Source organism: Amblyomma americanum, chromosome 1, assembly GCF_052857255.1.
Source record: "Amblyomma americanum isolate KBUSLIRL-KWMA chromosome 1, ASM5285725v1, whole genome shotgun sequence".
Classification (NCBI taxonomy): domain Eukaryota; kingdom Metazoa; phylum Arthropoda; class Arachnida; order Ixodida; family Ixodidae; genus Amblyomma; species Amblyomma americanum.
In genome coordinates, this window is record NC_135497.1 from 390,233,878 (window position 1) to 390,252,697 (window position 18,820).

At 47.0% G+C, this 18,820-nt stretch overlaps 1 protein-coding gene across 1 annotated transcript in view; it reads right to left on the reverse strand.

Annotated features, from left to right (window-relative positions):
- Positions 1-18,820, reverse strand: part of LOC144101885 (kinesin-like protein KLP2) — a 126,055-nt gene that overhangs the window by 87,463 nt on the left and 19,772 nt on the right. The window contains exons 2-3 of the mRNA XM_077635111.1: positions 13,136-13,292; positions 9,859-10,026 (exon numbers count right to left, since the gene is read on the reverse strand). Coding sequence (XP_077491237.1) covers positions 9,859-10,026; positions 13,136-13,292 — 325 coding nt within the window. The remainder of the gene's footprint in view (positions 1-9,858; positions 10,027-13,135; positions 13,293-18,820) is intronic.

Sequence of the window (18,820 nt, forward strand, 5' to 3'; positions counted from 1 at the left end):
ACTTCAGCGTCGTCTACTTCTAGAGGCTGCGATCTCTTTCTTCTTCTACTTCCAATCCTCGTGTCAATATATATATATATAGTGTGTGTGTGCGTGTGTGTGTGTGTGCGTGTTCGTGTGTGCGTGTGTGTGTGTGCGTGTGTGTGCAGTGAGTTCATGCGTACGCGACGCGGCGCCTTTGCTTCCCCATCATGGCGTAAGTGTGTCTTTCTTTTCTTTTGAAGCCTCAGTGTGCGAAGTCCTATGGTATAATATATATGCCAGCATGTTTACGTCACCGCAGTGTCCACACTACTTAAGGACAGCACCAACGCACACCACGCTTAATGGGCTCGGCAGCACTGCAACGATGTCCACGTACACTCGCCTGCGTCGCCTCTTTGTCGTGCAGGTGAACTACGGATACTCAACATTTGCGCGGCGTACCCGTTATGCGGCATTGCTAGTGCTGCCGAGCCCTCAGTGTTGTGTCGCGACTGCCTTTGAATGCCTTGGTGTCATCCGTCAACTGCTGATTCTGGCGGGTGATGTTGAAGTAAACCCCGGTCCCAACACCTGCGGTGCTGCTCCGCAAGATACTTCCGACATAATGGAAGCTTTGAACGAACTACGATCTAGACAAGCATCTTTGCTGGCCGAAAGAAAACAATTCGCAGCACGTTAACCCAGAATGACAAAGCGCTAGGTGAAATAAGAAGCAGACTAACAAAAACTGAAGAAGATTGTGCATCATTTGCCGCCATAAAGGATTATATAAGTCAAGCTCGGGAGCTTGCGGAGCAGAATGCGGGTGAAATATCGAATATTATATCTAAGCTGGCCGACTCCGAATACAGGGCACGCAGATCCAATTTATTTGTTTTTTGCTTAAAAGACACTAACCAAGAAACATGGGTTGAAATTGAAAAGTTTGTCATTGAGGTATGCAAAGAAAAACTAGACGTCACAATCAACCCAACAGACATTGAAAGAGCTCACTGACTGGGAAATTTTGACGCTAACAAAACAGACCAATTATTGTGAATTTTATTCACTATAAAACGAAAGGAAAAATTCTTTCCTGCGCTAGCAAACTAAAGGACAGTGGCTATAGTGTTTCTGAGGACTACTCTAAAACTACTCTCTTTGCAAGGAAGCAGCTGCTTGCATTTGGTAAACCGCAAACCAAAAAACACAAACTCCGGTATAATAAGCTCATCATCGGCCCCACCACGTACACTTATGACCATGTTAAAAAGTCGTTACCTGCAATCCATAGCTACTCAATGACCCTTCTGAAAAGTCTAACCTCCGCCCCTTGACCATTCTTTACACTAACATCCGTAGCCTACCACCTAAGCTTGACACCCTCGCCAGTCTCGTACGCACGACGGATAGCAACATAATTGTACTAACCGAAACATGGCTAAATTTGTACTTAGGAAACTCCGAGATACTTTCTGTGTTTCCAGATTTCAATTTCTTTCGACGTGACAGGATAAATAGGCGAGGAGGAGACGTACTAATCGGTGCTCATTACTCATGTCGTCGTTCCGAGATTAAACTTGCATCCTCTCTAGAATTGCTTTTTATTCAACGCCATGATTCCTTCCCTCCAGTTGTCATCGGCGTTTGCTATCGACCACCTGATCTAACAGATTCCTTTGTGGCTCACTTCCTTGAAGCTCTGCGCGTCATAATATACGTCACATCAGCACATTCCCTTTCTTCTTTATGGTGATTTTAATTTTCCTGATATTACCCGGCCCGACCTACCTGCCATTACACCCAAATAGATAAAGAGGAGGAGGGAAAGGCAGGGATGTTAACCAGAAAGGGGTTCCGGTTGTCTACCCTGCACTGGGAAGAGGGATTAGGGGACTAAAAGGAGGAAGAGAGAAGGCAAAAAAGGCATAACACACACACACGCACAACGCTGTCACAATTTGTCACTCGATACAGTCGCTCTCAAGTAGGCAAAGAGTGCCTTGTATGCCTTAAGGGCAGTCGACTGCTGTGGCCACGGACCGAGGATCTTTTGCTCTGTTAATGGGCGAGGATCGAGATGGTCCAGGGCACAACACAGTGTATGTCTCTCACTCGCAAATGCAGGGCACTCACAGCGAAGATGAGCGATGGTCTCCTCACAACCACAGCTCTCACAGGCAGGACTGTCGGCCATCCCCATCCGGAAAGCATAGTAATTGGTAAATATAACACCGATCCATCCAAAGAGAACATAGAAAGTGACTTTTTTAACATGTGCCTAACCTTTGGCATGTCTCAGCTCGTATATAACCCTACCAGGCAAACTGATCATTCTTCTAACATTCTTGATCTTGTTTTCACTTCCCGTCCAGATAACGTGTCACCGCCGCTTCATTTACCTGGGCCTAGTGACCACTCCGTAATACTAAGCACATTTTCGTAAACCGCCATGCCTGAAAAAGCAAAAAAGACACTAACCTTATATGACAAAGGGTTATATATACACAGCCATGAACGCAGAGCTGTCCGACTTTGGGGCGTGGCTTGTCCTTGAATTCTCAAGCCGGTCTATTGAAACTAACTGGTCTCTCTTCAAACACAAAATGCACCAACTGATTGATAATGTCATCCCTATTATCACCATCACCGAAAAATCATCGTCAACGTGGTTTACTAACAAACTGAAGCGCCTCAACAACAAAAAGAAAAGACTTTTTCGAACCGCCGAACACCTGAATAGCGCTTGCGCGTAGAAAAGGTATCAGTCTGCAGAAAAAATATTCCAATCTTTAGCGAGCCAAACCGAACGTTCCTTTTTTCACCAGTGTTACCGTCTATGCTATGCACCAATCCTAACAAGTTTTGAAAACTATTAACCCTACACGCCACAAACCTCTAACAATACAAAAAGATAGTAACATTCTCATACCAAAACATGAAGTCTGTAGCACTCTTAACTCCTTTTTTTGCTGTTTTTACTAAAGAACCTGAAGGCGAATTACCATACTTCCCTGTCTTTGATCTCTCTGTTATGCCAGACATTCTGTTCGATACTAGTGAAATTACGAAACTAATCGAATCATTTAAAGTGTCATCTTCATCTGGTATTGATGGCTTAAACTTTGAAGCCCTAAAATATACTAAGAACATTGTTAGTGCCATCTTATGCCACCTTTTTCAACATTCTCTAACATCAGGTGTGCTGCCACAAGACTGGAAAATAGGTAAGATCGCCCCAGTCCCAAAAAATGTTCATCGTTTTCTTGTAAAAACTACCGCCCTATTTCCCTCCCAAGCATTTGTTCAAAGCTAATGGAACATTTTATTTACTCTCACATCAGTAAATTCCTAGTCTCAGTAAACTTTTTTCACCCTAACCAAATGGTTTCTTAAAAGGACTTTCCTGTGATTCCCAACTAGCCCTTTGCATCCATGACCTTAGTTCGCATCTTGACTTAAGTATTTCTCTTGACGCGCTGTTCCTTGACTTTGAAAAAGCCTTCAATAAAGTACCGCACAAAAGATTACTACTAAAACTCTCGCGTCTAAACCTTAATCACTTAGTGATGAACTGGCTTCAAATTTTTTTGGCTGACAGAGAGCATTTCGTCTATGCTAACAAATCGTCGTCCCCTCGTTCTCCGGTTACTTCAGGTGTTCCTCAAGGCACAGTACTCGGACCCTTGCTTTTTCTCATTTACATTAAAGATCTTCCTTCCAACGTTACCTGTAACATCCGGCTGATTGCAGACGATTGCGTAATTTACCGCCCGATTTCTACAAGCACTGACGCCGACACCCTTCAACAAGATTTAGCCCGAATTGAAATTTGGTGCGAGCATTGGTTAATATCCCTTAATATTGCTAAAACATGTGTGATTTCCTTCCATCGCAGGCAATCCCACAATCCCTCTAAATATGTTCTTTTTGGTTTTGAGGTGTGTTCCCTTCTTACCTGTAAGTATATAGGCATTACTTTAACTCATACCCTAACATGGTCTTCACATATAACGAACATCGCTAATGACGCTAACCGCACCCTTTGCTTCCTACGTCGAAATCTTAGTTTTGCTACCTCTTCCATCAAATTATTAGCTCACCAGACTTTCCTCCGACCTAAATTAGAATTCGCTTCAGCAGTGTGGGACCCTCAACAGTCAAACCTCTCACTAACACTTGAAAAAATACAAAATTGCGCTATCTGCTTTATATACTGTGATTATTCATATTATACTAGTGTGTCTTCCCTAAAATCTAGCGCGACATTGTCTAGTCTTGCAACAAGAAGAAAATATCTCGATTATGCTTGTTCCATAAGTTTTATCATTCATCTTTAGGAGCATCGACAATATCGGCACCACATGCTCTGTCCAGCCGCATTCACCACAGCAAGACAGTGTGCCCTCCCCCTGCAAGAGCTGCATCTCATTTCCGATCTTTTTTTTGTCAAATCATCTAGGGACTGGAACGATCTGTCGCCGGAAGCCATACACCTTACCAACCCCACAAAATTCAAGAAAAAGATTGAGGCCATTATCTTGTAGTCTGTCATTCCCATCCCTCATGTAATGAACCATATCCGGGGTCTTTGAGGTAATAAATAATTAAATAATAAGAAGATGCGTCCATGAACTGTATTCTTGAAAAATATCGGTCCTCCGATCGAAGCGTCGAGTGAAATAAAATTTTTACACGAAGCGTATACTTCGCTCTATATGATTTTAAGCACTCAAGCAGGTAACATTTTCACAACCACACACGCAGATATATATATATATATATATATATATATATATATATATATATATATATATATATATATATATATATATATATATATATATATATATATATATATATATATATATAGCTGCTTTATAAGGAATTTTCTTTAAGCGATAGATTAATCTAAGTATTATTTCATTTCATTTTATTACCTTAAAGACCCCTCGCGGGGTATCACATAAGGGGTGGGATTAGCAGGAAAAGGCACAAAACAATGCCATTAGTGATCATGAACAAAAAATGTTGTTTAGATTGTTTGCAAATGATGAAGGACAGGTGATGTCGACGATGTGCTGGGGAAGGCCGTTCCAATCCTTAGCTGCACGTGGGAAGAAGGAGGCTGAAAAAGTAGCAGTTCGGGCACGTGGGCGAAAAACTTGAAGCGTGTGGCTAGTGCGATGAGAAATGTATGATGCTGGCGTGATGTAAGGGGCACGGTTAAGTGATGAGTAAAAGAACTTGTGGTACAGTGATAGCGTGGCTATGCGACGACGAACGGAAAGAGGCGATAGTGCTGATTTGGTTTTTAAGGCTGAAACACTGACGTCGTAGGAGTAAGAAGAATGAATGAACCTTGTAGCGCGGTTTTGAACGGTTTTAACCCAGTGATTAGCACTACGCAGTAAAAAAATTAAACATTCCAGTATGCACCTTGGTTTCGGTGACTGTTGGCTCCTTTCATAAGTTCGTCAAAAACACGTCCCTCATCTCCTTTACCTTGTCTGCTAATTTCTTAACGAGGGTCTCGGTTCTGGCAGTCTTGATGCCATGGGTAGCATAAGAGGGCTTTCGCACAGTTTCCGCCCTCGTCGTTAGATGACGTTCCATGTCACACTCGCGGTAACACAGGACCTGCTACGTCCGCCGCTATGGACGTGGGTGGCGCTGGTGAACACTCTCAAGGTTCGCGTATACCAAATAAACATAAATACCCACCAGAGCAGCAGATTGGACAGCCGTCGCCGTAGCTCAGTTGGTAAGCGCACCGGACGCGATATTCGGAGGTCGTGGGTTCGGATCCCACCGGCGGCATGGTTGTTTTTTCTGCTGCTTTATAAGCAAACTTCTTTAAGCGATACATTAATCGAAGTATTATTAACCCAGTGATTAGCACTACGCACAAAAAAAAATTAAACATTCCCCTATGCACCTTGGTTTCGGTGACTGTTGGGCTCCCTTCATAAGTTTGTCAAAAAAGAGAACCTGATCTCCTTTACCTTGCCTGCTATATATATATATATATATATATATATATATATATATATATATATATATATATAATAAGGAAGCCAACAGTCACCGAAACCAAGGTGCATAGGGGAATGCTTTTAATTTTTTTTAAATTTTAATGCCAATCGATAGGTTTAAAGAAAATTACTTATAAATCAGCAGAAAAAACAACCATGCCGCCGGTGGGATCCGAACCCACGACCTCTGAATATCGCGTCCGGACGCTGCTTTCTGCTGCTTTATAAGTAATTTTCTTTAAACCGATCGATTGGCACTAAAATTAAAAAAAATAAAAGCATTCCCCTATGCACCTTGGTTTCGGTGACTGTTGGCTTCCTTATTATGTTTGTCAAACGAGCCCCTCATTTCCTTTTCCTTGTCTGCTATATATATATATATATATATATATATATATATATATATATATATATATATATATATATATATATATATATTTATGTGTGTGTGTGTGTGTGTGTGTGTGTGTGTGTGTGTGTGTGTGTGTGTGTGTGTGTGTGTGTGTGTGTGTGTGTGTGTGTGTGTGTGTGTGTGTGTGTGTGTGTGTGTGTGTGTGTGTGTGTGTGTGTGTGTGTGTGTGTGTGTGTGTGTGTGTGTGTGTGTGTGTGTGTGTGTGTGTGTGTGTGTGTGTGTGTGTGTGTGTGTGTGTGTGTGTGTGTGTGTGTGTGTGTGTGTGTGTGTGTGTGTGTGTGTGTGTGTGTGTGTGTGTGTGTGTGTGTGTGTGTGTGTGTGTGTGTGTGTGTGTGTGTGTGTGTGTGTGTGTGTGTGTGTGTGTGTGTGTGTGTGTGTGTGTGTGTGTGTGTGTGTGTGTGTGTGTGTGTGTGTGTGTGTGTGTGTGTGTGTGTGTGTGTGTGTGTGTGTGTGTGTGTGTGTGTAAATGTGGTGTCATGGCAGCTGAATGATCAATAGAATATCGCGCTAGCAGCCCGTGTGTATGCCTGCATGACGGCGAGGTTCGTTTCCTCGGTTCCGCGTAGCTACACATGTTTGCTTTCTTGATTGTTTACCCTCTTCATATTTCTTGCTTCCTGTGAATAAACCTTCATTTGTTAGTTAGCGCTGGTCCTGTTTCCCTTTTTTGTTGTCCTCGTCTTTTGCGCTATTTTCCCACAAGGATATAATATAACGTCACCACAAATTGAACATTACCGGATTTAATTGACATTTCGGCTGGACGACTAGCCTTTTTCGAGTGTCAACTGATCACTGTTTTCTGCTGCTCAATCAGTGAACCAGTTCACACAAGGCAATCCTCCCATAGTATGAAACCATAAGGAAGTTATAAACAAAACACAGTACACAGTAAATAAATATCCCGAATATGAAAAGCTTTCAGTAAATAAAAGGTACAAAAATAACTACAGCTTTCTAACGGCAGAAGTATACAGTATGTGAATAATGTGGTAATAAGAATGTGCACGTGTCAACGTGATCCCAAAGAAAGGTTCCTAGAAATTTACAGTTATAAAAAAGCCCCGTTATTTAAGTTTAATGAAGATAAAAATATCTTCGGATCATGTCTAGAAAGCTGTATGTAACCTTGGAGTAGAAAGTTACTCACACCCGGAATTAGATATCTGCAAATGTCTAGACAGTTCGAATTTTAGGTGGTTAGCTTATTGTTTTTCGTTTTCTGACTTTTCCATCGCATTTACTCAACATCCATGTGTGTACGGCGCCCTTCCTTTCCTGATTTTCACTCTTCCGCTGCTTTTCAATGAAAATGGCTTCCTGGGCCAATTATTCCCAGTGAAGGTACCATCCAGCCATGGCAGCGTGGCTGGCTGACTGGGCTGGCGTCGTCGTCAGTCCCTAGTCAGACCACTCGTCTAGTCGAGACACGTATACCGGACTGATAAACTGCTCTGGCGTTGGGGCCATGGTTTTAGAACCATCCGAGATGTTAGAATGTGTAGTGCTTTGCAGAAAAGATCAGGCATAAAATTTTGCTTCTCTGTGATCATACCTAGTTTTGATCAATTGAATGGTTGAGTGCAAACATATGCTTCAAAGTTATCAAGGAAAAGAGAAAACATCACTGTTGCGAAACACATCAGAGTTAGTCCTTCTTTCTCGCCGTCCCATTTGTGACTTTAAAAACGCTGAGGCCGATATTAATAATAATAACGACAAATAAAAAAAACATATTAAGACTACTCAGTGTGGGCCACAGCACGTCCACCCCATAATAAGGTTCCAGAATAAAATTTCTTGAGATTGACCCCGCAGCCACCACTGCACCGATTTTTTTTCATAGTGTTTGTGCTGCACTTTGTCAGCCGATAGGGCAACTTCGTTTTAAACTTCCTGTTCAGGTCTAAAACTTGCTGGAGTAGCAGTTAGGCGTCCCCCCTTTGTACCTTCATTGATCGATCAGTATCAAACGGTTTTTAGCGCTCGCATGCAGAACACAAATAGTGTTCGTACAGTGCTCCTCTCTCCATCAGAGTTCCAAGGGGGCGGCCATCTCTAATATGCTCTCACGATGTTGCCCTCACGTCCTGCTGCAGGTCCACGACGCACTGTTTAACCTGGCAACGGGGGATAGCGCCAGCAGAGAAAAGCCGATTAAGACTGAGGACAGCTGTATTCAATTCCGTTTGTTCGATGGCTCTGCATGAGCATTTTGTGTAGTTTTTTTCCGGTAGCAAAAGACGCGTCTATTTCTGAGAAAATTGCGTAATTCTTCTGTCACTCCATTCAAACTCGTGACATCTACACCGAAAATGCTCCGTCACTACAGTTTCGAAGCTAACGGCTGTGTAGCCAAGCCGCTGGGGTCTGCGTGAAAAAGCTCTGCAGACGCACTGCTGTTGCCTTGCACAATGATGGGGGGAGAGGGGCGATATCCGTTTTTAATGTTTATGTGCTTTTCTATCTTGTATAAGTCCTATTTTCAGTGAAAGTGGCGTCTTTGCCCTTGAAATATGGTAATATATCGATACAGTCGAATTTGTGTTAAGAAGCTCTGCAAGGATACTTTCTGACTGTACCCTCGTAAGATGTTGAGATGAAAACCGGCACATTACTTGTCAGGTGCGTGCACACGCGAACTACCCCGTGAGGAAAGGGACGAAGGGAACGTACATCGGGGATGTAAACATGACCACACTCGAGCAACAAATCGTTAGTGCCAGGTAGACGCAAATTACTTTCACCACGAATTTACCGTAGTGAACAAAAAACACACATCGTCACTGCTTCGAGCAGTTTGTCTATTCGGCGTTATCCTCTGTCACAAAATTCGGCGCATCTTCGAAAAAACCGGCGCGGCGAGTAAGCAATCGCGCCCACGCGCGGTAAAATAAAACAAACAGCAGGGAAGGGCCCCCGGAGAGCGCGTAAACCTTGCGTGGACTTTCAACTCAGCTAGCCGGCGCGGCGCCAAAGTAAAATAGCCACGCGCGGCGTCGATTTCTCTAGAATGTCTGAGCAGATTCTACTCATCGTCGACGGAGAGGGCATGTCCTTGACCGCGCTAAAGTGGGCACCAAACGACCAACCCCCTTGTCACTTGGTAGCTGGTCTCCGGCTGAGCTAGCCACGCTGAGTCGAGTGCATCTCTCTTGTGACCGAGACCGCTACCCCCCCACGCTCTAAGGGTGTCTGGGAGCGCCCGCAAAAAGTGCGCGAAGTGGTGACACCCTCCCATCGCTTGCCATGCTCATCAGCTCGGATGTAGCAATGACTGCTCCAGTCTGGCATCGGGGCCTAATCCCAATTTCAAAACCACCATGTTTTCTGCGTCTGGAAAGACTGAAAAAAGATGTAAGGCCTCCCTCTGTGGACGCCTGACCGCGATGAGATTCACACTGAAAATCGACGCCCTTCTTTGGAATGAATAAAACGTGCACCCACCTTTAGCTCCAGCGTCTTCTCGAGGAGTTCGCGGCGCTCTTGCGTCAACGCCGTCAACTCCTCTTTCTTTTCCTTGATCGCTTCGCGGACATCCTCGAGGTCTCGCAAGAGGGCTTGGGTGCTGTCCGCCACTCTGAGGCGCTTCCTCCTCAGGGATTCCTTCTCCATCTGTGCGCAAGTGAATTGAGCGCTCAAGTTCACGTATGCTTCTTTCTGTTGCGATAGTTTTCCTTTCTTGGTGTAGCCTGGACCACATGTGTTCCCAAAAAGAAGGCGCAGTTTATTCCAACCAATTGCGCAGACATGAAGTGCCAAAACATCGATTACGATACTATGAACTTCATGTCTCCTGCCGCACTGAAAACGTCAGTCACATGTGTATCATTCCAAGTGCACTATGTGCCAATGTGAAAACTATAGCGCTTCGCCATCCCCGGCATCCCCAGAAGACTTCCAACCCCCTTTCAATGGGGGTGCTCAATCTTTAGGTGTATGTAGCACAGCTCCGTGATGTCGCACATTATAACGTTAGCAGATGCCGTTTTGGTCGGTTCATCAAAGATTCTTGAGGCTCTGCTCTAATGTTTCTACGCCTCTAAAAGGGCTTGCTGACAAAATATGATTCTTTTTCGATATTGCTCCCACGGGGTCGAAAAGGACTTTTTTCTGGTTCGGTTCGGTTTCACGCCTTTCGGGTTCAGCTCCAGGTTCAGCTCCAGAGCAACATTCCGTCCTTGTTCGAACCGGTTCAAACGGGTTACAAAATTGTCAGGGAAAAAAAAGAAAACGTAGATGGGTTTTTAGTCAGCCTTTTTACACTCTCCCTTACTTTTCTGTGTGAATTTTTATAAAAAATAAAAAATGCACAATTAATTTTATACGAGATGTTCGCAATTTACCCACTTTAACTGTCGGCCCAAAAAGTATAGGCATTTACGGCAAGAGCCGGAAAATCAAATAAACTCAAAATTACTGTAAGTTGGCTATGTAAACGCTAGACGCCATCTTATGAAGGGCATAAGACAAAAATCTTGCGCATTTTGCATCGACAAAACCCTCCAGCTTCAGCAGTTTTGGAGAAACTGTCGCGCGAGCAATAGGCCGCCCCTGAAGCGTGTGTGTCAGTAGGCAATTTCTCACACGCACGCACAATATTAACGCAGTCGCCTTCAGTACATCCGCATGTGGCCTCCACCTTACCGCACACTATTAGGAAAGTGTCCTGCAGCCGCAGCTACAGACTACAGCTTCGAGGGACTGACCGGCCGACCTAGTTCAGCAGTATTTCAGGGCAACCGTATACATTCGCTACCCTCGCGCAGCCAACAACGTTTGTTCTGCTTCACTTTTTCCTATACAGCACAAAGTACGACATGCCAGACGCCACACCAGCCCACCGCCAACATGGATCTATTTTGCAGCCACCCCCTCCCCCCGCCACCGCACCGACTCTCTACCACATTGTATGAGAATATGCGAGCCCGCTCTCAACCGCCCATCCGGTACCCAACAAGTGACTCTTCGGAGTAGTGGCTCTGCCTAACACCCAAGAACTTACGAAATACAACTCATAAATCACCTGTTTGACATCGCCTTTGTAATTCACATAACATATCTCCAGCATATTCAAAAACACAGCTAATCGTGGCTTCTCGCTAGTACAGCGTGAAATATAGATTTCGCATGTGCTTCAGTACCGATGGTAGATGCCGGGGCTAGCAAAAATCTTTCCTTCCTTTTTATTATTATTTAGTAAAGCCACTACTACTACTACTATGCTGATGACGCTGCCCTCTTTTGTTGTTGTAAAAAGAGTATGATAAAAAAGCAGGCTTGGATAGGTTGGGAGTACCTCGTGTCTGCACGGGAACAAAATTGCAACATCTTGGTTGCGACACTGCAGGTAGTGCTGCATGTTGCATGGAATAAGGTACTTGCGCGGCATAGAATTTTTGAGACTTTTCTGGGGCGCTCTGCGAGCCTGTGCGTCGACAGAATTTTTGCTCCCTTAACCGTGTCTGGTTAATGTGTGGAGCACTTTTTGTCCATCAACTCGTTACGCGGTTTTTATTTTTCAACACCACAATCTACCCCTTCCTGGCAGCTGTACGTAATAGGTGACAAGTGCTCATTTGTCTTTTCAAGACATGCTAATGAGAAAGATTCGGGCTGATACATTCGGTTCCCTCATTCTTCTCTATTGTTTAGAATACCTGCACGGCCTCTTCAGAAGACAGATGTTCAAATGTTCTGATCGGTCATTAATTCCTCTCCTATATAACTGCAGCCTTACATAGCCTTATTGACGCCAGTGTATTAAAGCAAGTTCAGGGGGTGTAGAGTGAATCGGCTGCCGAAACTATTTTTCTAGCAGAAACGTGGACAACGCGCGTTCAGACGTGCCTCCAAGGGGACATCTGTGCCGTGGTCAGTGAATTCCTACCTGTGCTAGTGACGAGAAAGTATTTAATGATGCTTTGTGCTTTGTCGTGATGATCTGCTCTTTTGGGCGATAGCTCAGCAGAACCTTAAAAAGGACATTGAAGTCACTCATGCCCCACACGACTGGGTGTTTCACGTAACACTACGCAAATTTTAAAACATGAATTTTGAGCCAGAAGAACGCTTTTCTCAGCATATCATTGTCAGCGCTGTTGTACATCAGAATACAGTTAACGCGTGCTATCTAGCAGGTTAATTAGCTAAGAATGAATAGCTAAAATTTCAAATACTATTGTAGGGCTCCTTAATTATTAAGAGACATGTAACACTCCGTAAGTAATTTCCATATCAGCTTTTTAGAATTTCGAAATCGCTGTCACACTCCGCGCTGTGGCCCAACAAATTTTAGCTAGATCGCTCCAAAATACACGCGTTTATTAAAGCTTGCGCTCAAAACTACCTCTCCAGTGCACGTATATCGTCGAAACAGAAAAAAATTTGTTGGTAATAATTAAGTTAAGTATTCAGTATTTGTAAACCAGCCAGCTAGTTAGCACGTCTTAGTCGTGTTCTGGTGTACTACATCGCTGACAGTGCTATGCCAAAAAAAAGCGCTCTTCTAACTGAAAAGCCTACTTTTTTAAATTGTGTAAAGTATAAGGCGGAACACCCTGCATGCGCCGCTGCGGCAGTAGGCAGACTGAAAGTTTCGCCAAAGCTCGTTTAGGTTCGATTCGGTGTTAACCCTTTGGTTCGCACCGTGTTTTTCCTCCCCCGCGGCAGGCCGACAACAGGAGCTAAAGTATTTCATGATGAATATGTGCAGTCTTTTCACCTGAAGCTCCATTAATTCCGATCGAAGAGCTTCCAAGGATCCCGCCTTCGACGCCAACAACCTCTCCCCCTGCGCACGCATGGATGTCGTGGCGTGCAGTGTCTTCAGCAACTCATCTCTGCGGCTCTCAGCTGCTCTTCGCTCTTCAGTCTGCGATCTGCAGGAAAATAGGGAGAAAGCGAAAAGGCCTATGGTCATGGAGGTGCCTAAAAATAACGGTTTTTTTTTACATAGGTATCTGCCTTCAAAGAAATATTCATTTATTCTTATGCGCTCGTATACCATAATTTGTGGTACAAAGCACGTGGGCCATAAACTTTTAATGAGATTTTGCACTTTGCAGACTATCTATGCACACGCACTATGCCTGTTACGTTCTACCGGCCAAAGGCCGGCAGCTAGGCGAGGGAAACCAGGCCGATCCGCAGAGCAAAAAGACGACCTTTTTGCTATTACGCCTAGTACGTTGTTTTTTTTTGCGCTGCTTTATAAGTAATTTTCTTTAAACCAATTGATTCGTACTATAAATTAAAAGAAAGAAGCATTCCCCTCTGCACCTTGGTTTCGGTGACTGTTGGCTTCCTTCATATGTTTGTCAAACGACCCCCTCATTTCATTTGCCTTGTCTGCTAGTAGCATAACGAGGGCCTCGGTTCTGGCAGTGATTATGCCATAGGTAGCATAAAAGAGTTCCTGCACAATTTCCGCCCTCGCCATTAGATGAGGTTCTACGTCACAGTCGTGGTATTACACGACGTGCTACGTCCACCGCTATGGACGAGGGTGGCGCTGGTGAACACTCTCAAGGTTCGCTTACACGCAAAACATAAATACTCACGAAAGCAGCAGATTGGACAGCAGTCACCGTAGCTCAGTTCGTAGAGCACCATACGCGATATTCAGAGGTCGTGGGTTCGGATCCCACCGACGGCATGGCTGTTTGTTCTGCTTGTTTATGACAAATTTTCTTTAAACGAAATGATTGGCACTACGAATTAAAAACTAGAAACATTCCCCTATGCACCTTGGTGTCGGTGACTGCTGGCTTCCTTCATATATATATATATATATATATATATATATATATATATATATATATATATATATATATATATATATATATATATATATATATATATATATATATATAGAAAGATAAGCTAATTTGGTTGCTAGAGACAAAATGCAAAGTTGAAAACGCTTCATTTAGCCATAGATTTATTTTGAGTCGATGTTTCGGATAGATCCTGTCCTTTCTGAAGACTTCGGTTACAGGGGTCTTCTTCCTCTTCTTAAGGAGTTGGCACTGGCACACATGTAGGACACATGAACAAAAGAAACAAACGGAGGCAAAGAATACTAGAAAAGAAACTGATAGAAAGAGAAAAAAGGGGAACACAAAGAAAAACGCGCTGTCCCACGCCACCCACCCCGCAGCCGCGGGGAGCCGACTCGGGACAAGGAAAAAAAAGGCAAAACATGGAGCAGGAGGGGATGATAGCTAACCATCAAGGCAACAGAGCGGCGGCGTGTAAGGTGCACAGGAACAGACGGTGACGGGATCGCCCTACACACAAAAGTTAGAGACGCGTGCACTCGCGTGCCCCGACCATAAAGAGTAATCAAATAAACAGAATAAAATGCAGACAGGGCCGGAGTTTCCGTCATCTGGAACCACTTCGGCAGCCAGAGCGAAGGCCGAATCAGCGGCGCCGTGAGCTTAACTAGACACACGTGCACTGTGCATGAAAACACCCAGACACACAATAATAAAACATCCGAGCTCGTGCCAGTGTCGTGTGGCGGCTAAATGACAATGGCGGGATCATTTAAGCTAGTAAGGTGTACAGAAACAGACGGTGGCGGAATTGTGATGATGATTATGGATTTTTATGGCGCAAGAGCATCTATGGCCAAAGCGCGCCATGACACAAGGTAATTTACATTTTCTTAAGGTGGGGTCAACGACCCATTTCCCAAGCATTTCACCCTAAAGAAGCCGAGCACCAGACCAGGGGAAAGCTTGTACCCATTGTATCACTGGTGGGTACCCGGCGGTACTGGGGATCAAACCCCGCACCTCCCGCATACGAGGCGGATGCTCAACCACTTGGCCACCGCTGCGGTGTGGCGGAATTGTCCAACATACAAAAATTAGAGATGCGTGCACTCGCGTGACCTGGTCAGAAAGAGTAAACAAATAAACAGAATAAAATGCAGACAGGACAGGAGACTTCCGTCATCTAGAACCATTTCGGCAGCCCGATTCAAGGCAGAATCAGCGGCGCTGTGAGCTTAACAACACACACGTGCACTGTGCCTGAAAACACGCACAAAAGAAAAAATTTGTGGAAAAACATCCGAATTCCGGCAAGTGTCGTGTGGGAGGTCAAAGTGAATGGCGTGAGCACTTAGGCAAGGGTTCTTCAATTGGACCCCGTCGGCAAGGTAATCGAACTGGGAAGATAGGGAGGGGCGGGATGGGTTGGGGGATGAAGAAATTTGTGTGAGCTTGAAAAAGATGTTGCTGGCAAGAAACGACCGAGGTATGTCAAGCTGGCTCTCGTAATGTCAGCAACGGCCCTGCAAGGGGCGGATGGAGGACAATACACGTTATGGGGTCACTTTGCGTCCAGCCGGCCGGAAAGGCGAGCTTCCGTGCAAGCTACACGCAGGCGTTATTCAAGTACGCAACACGTTTCCCCAACCCGTGGCGCAGAGTCGCAGCCACGGCAGGTCCGGACGAAGTAGGAAACGGCAGGGCACGCTAGGAAATAGTTTATTATCCTAACGCGAGGTAAAGCACACTGCGGAAGAATGTTCTATCCGTAAATTAGATGTTCAGCAGCTCACCAGGTCGTTGACGTCGTCTGGCGTTGGTGTTCGGGGGCCGGCGGGCAGCGGAAGGGGTCCGTGGGGCAGTTAGGTAAGGTCGGGCGGCGAGACTCTCTTCCCACCGCGCGTTCCCCCTTTTATCCCTTCGGGCATTACCTCCCTGGCAGCAAATCGTTGCCGTCAAGCTTAGGCGTGCTACCCTCTCCGCAGAAGGCAGCGCGCTGTCGTGACGTCACGTCAGTGCTGGGGCGGAAATGAGCAGAGTCGCGTGGGTGCCTTTTCTCCACATTCCTGGTGGCCAGCGCGCCCGTGTAAGTCACGGTCGCCGCTGGCACGGGGGACGAGGAGGGGATACCAGTGTATCCCACATCCTCCCCTCCTTAAGAAGCCTCCCGAACACAGAAATAGGGGCAACGTTACTTGATCTTCTCCACCATCCAGGGATCGAGGTTGGAAGTTCTTCGGCTCCAGCCGGTGCATCAGTTGACGGCCGCGCCACGCCCCCACCGATCAGCTGCTTCGCTCCGAAGGCTTGGCCTCCCGTACGATGACGTTCGGCCACTTGCTCCCCGTCTCGGTCTCCCGAGTGCGCGCGGCTGCGCCGTTCCGGTTGAATTCGGTCGACCGCCTCCTTGGCGCCGGCAGCGATGGCTTGAAGGTCAGGTCCATGGCTGTGCCCCTGAGGTACTGGGTCAGGTGGCTTCTGGGACAAAGGCTGCGGCGCTTTATGGCTGAGGCCGCGGTTGGGCTGCCTTGGCATACCTGGTCAGCAGGCGAGGACCCAGGGTTGCGGTGCTAATGGGGCCCCGCAGGCGGTGGCGCACAGTCGGCGGGTGGGCAGCTCCGATGCGATGTAACAGGTAGCAGGGGTGGCCAGGGTGGCGACTGCAGGTCGCGGGCGGGGCGTAGCGTCGAGCCTTGGGCGCGGCGCGTGGCGGAAGCTGGATGGTGGCTGGTAGTTTGTAGTGGAACGGTGTCGTTCTGATGCGCCCTGCTTCTTTTCCATCTGCGCTGAAAAAGGTCAACACAGATGCAGCCAGCCACCGCAGCGCGTGCTGCGTGGCTGTTCGACCCTCACGATAGTCGTGCGGGTTAACGCAAGTCAGTCTTGCGTGACACTTATCGGCATGAGCGGCCCGTACGTTCATGCATCTAACGAGACTGCCTGCCGGCTCGCGCCCTCGCTCTAGGCAGCGCAGGCAGATTCTGTTTCTGCTTAGGGCGCAAGTTATAGCGGGACGCGGAGTTCGCCGGCTGATCGCAGCGCTCGTTATCCGACTGCGGCGCGGGTCGGGCTGTGTCCTCTACCCACTCTTCTCGTTGCACGTAGCGTTTCAGGTCGCATACGTGCACCGGTCCGCCTGTCGGTTTCGACCGCAAGTCCTCGAGCCTGTAAACGAGCGAGGAAAGCTTCTCTCGCACGCGGAACGGCCCGATCCATTTCGGCGCCAACGAGGCCGCAAACTGTTTGCTAGCGTCGCTGAGAACGTGCTGGCGTCGAAGCACCAGATCGCCCACTTCGTAGTGAACATCCCGGTGCGAGCGGTCGTACTGTGCTTTTTGCTGCGCCCTAGCGGTGCTCAGGTTGCGGCGAGCCTTGCGTACGGCCTCCGTCATCTTAGCGCGCAGCTGCGTCGCGTGCTCAGCTCGTGCTGACGAAGCGACTGGCGTCTTTCTGCTGTCCGATAGAATCCGGTCCATCGGATTTAGCAGCTCTCTACCCAGATTGAGAGAAGACGGCACATACCCAGTCGAGCGGTTAACGGTCTAACGCAAAGCAAACGCGATCTCCGGCAGATAGGAGTCCCAATCTTTGTGCTTCTCAGAGTACGCGACAAGCAAGTGCTTAACGTTGCGATTGACTCGTTCCGTGGGGTTCGACTGAGCATGATAGGTGGTCGTTTTCTTGTGCTTAATGCCGAGTGCAGCGCACGAATCAACGAACACCTGCGCAGTGAAGTAGGACGCGTTGTCCGTTTTCAGCTGCTCTGGGAAAGCGAACCTGGTGAATACGTCCATCAGCTTCTCCATGATCACTCGTGCCGTCAGCTTTCTAAGGGGGAAAAGTTCAACCCACTTGCTGAAGTGATCCGTGACCACCAGCGGGAACTTGTTCCTACTCGGTGTCATAGGATACGGTCCCATGATGTCACACGCCGCGATTTGCCAGGGAGTGTGGCTGTTAATCGGGTGCATGAGGCCGGGTGGTCGTCCGCCTCGGGGGGCCGCTTGCATGCCCAGCGCTGCACGAGTCGTGAAAGTAGCGTAACAGTGCTGCTCTCAATACTCGCGGTATCACGACCTTGAACGCCTCGTTTGTGTCGTTCTCGGAGGGGATATACCTCAGCAGGACGCCGTCGGAATCCAGCAGATACAAATACATCGCGCTCACAGCACTACCAGCTGTTTCCGAGCGCTCCGCACCGACAGCAAAACCAGCTGTCGCCGTGTGCGCGGCGGCCCTGCCGCCCGGCTCCCGGAGCCCGTCGAACACCTTTCGACAAAACGGATCGTCCTGCTGAGCTTCGAGCAGCTAATTTCTGATGAACACGATCCCCACGGAACTCGCGTAGTCCACGTGGTTCACGCTCTCGCCCTGGATCAACGGTTGATCCGCGTTCCTTACATTGGCTACAGCTCGGGTCTGTCCCTCGCTCTCTCCGGCTGTCGGGCGGTCGGTTGCGTGACCTTCCTCGCACTGGACAGGCGCTCGCGAGAGTGCGTCAGCCACAGCGTTGTTTTTCCCTTTGCGGTAGCGCACGGTTAAGTCGTAACGCTGCAGCAACAGGGACCAACGCGCTAGGCGGCCGCTCGGCTCGCTGAGTCGTCTCAGCCAGGTGAGCGCCATGT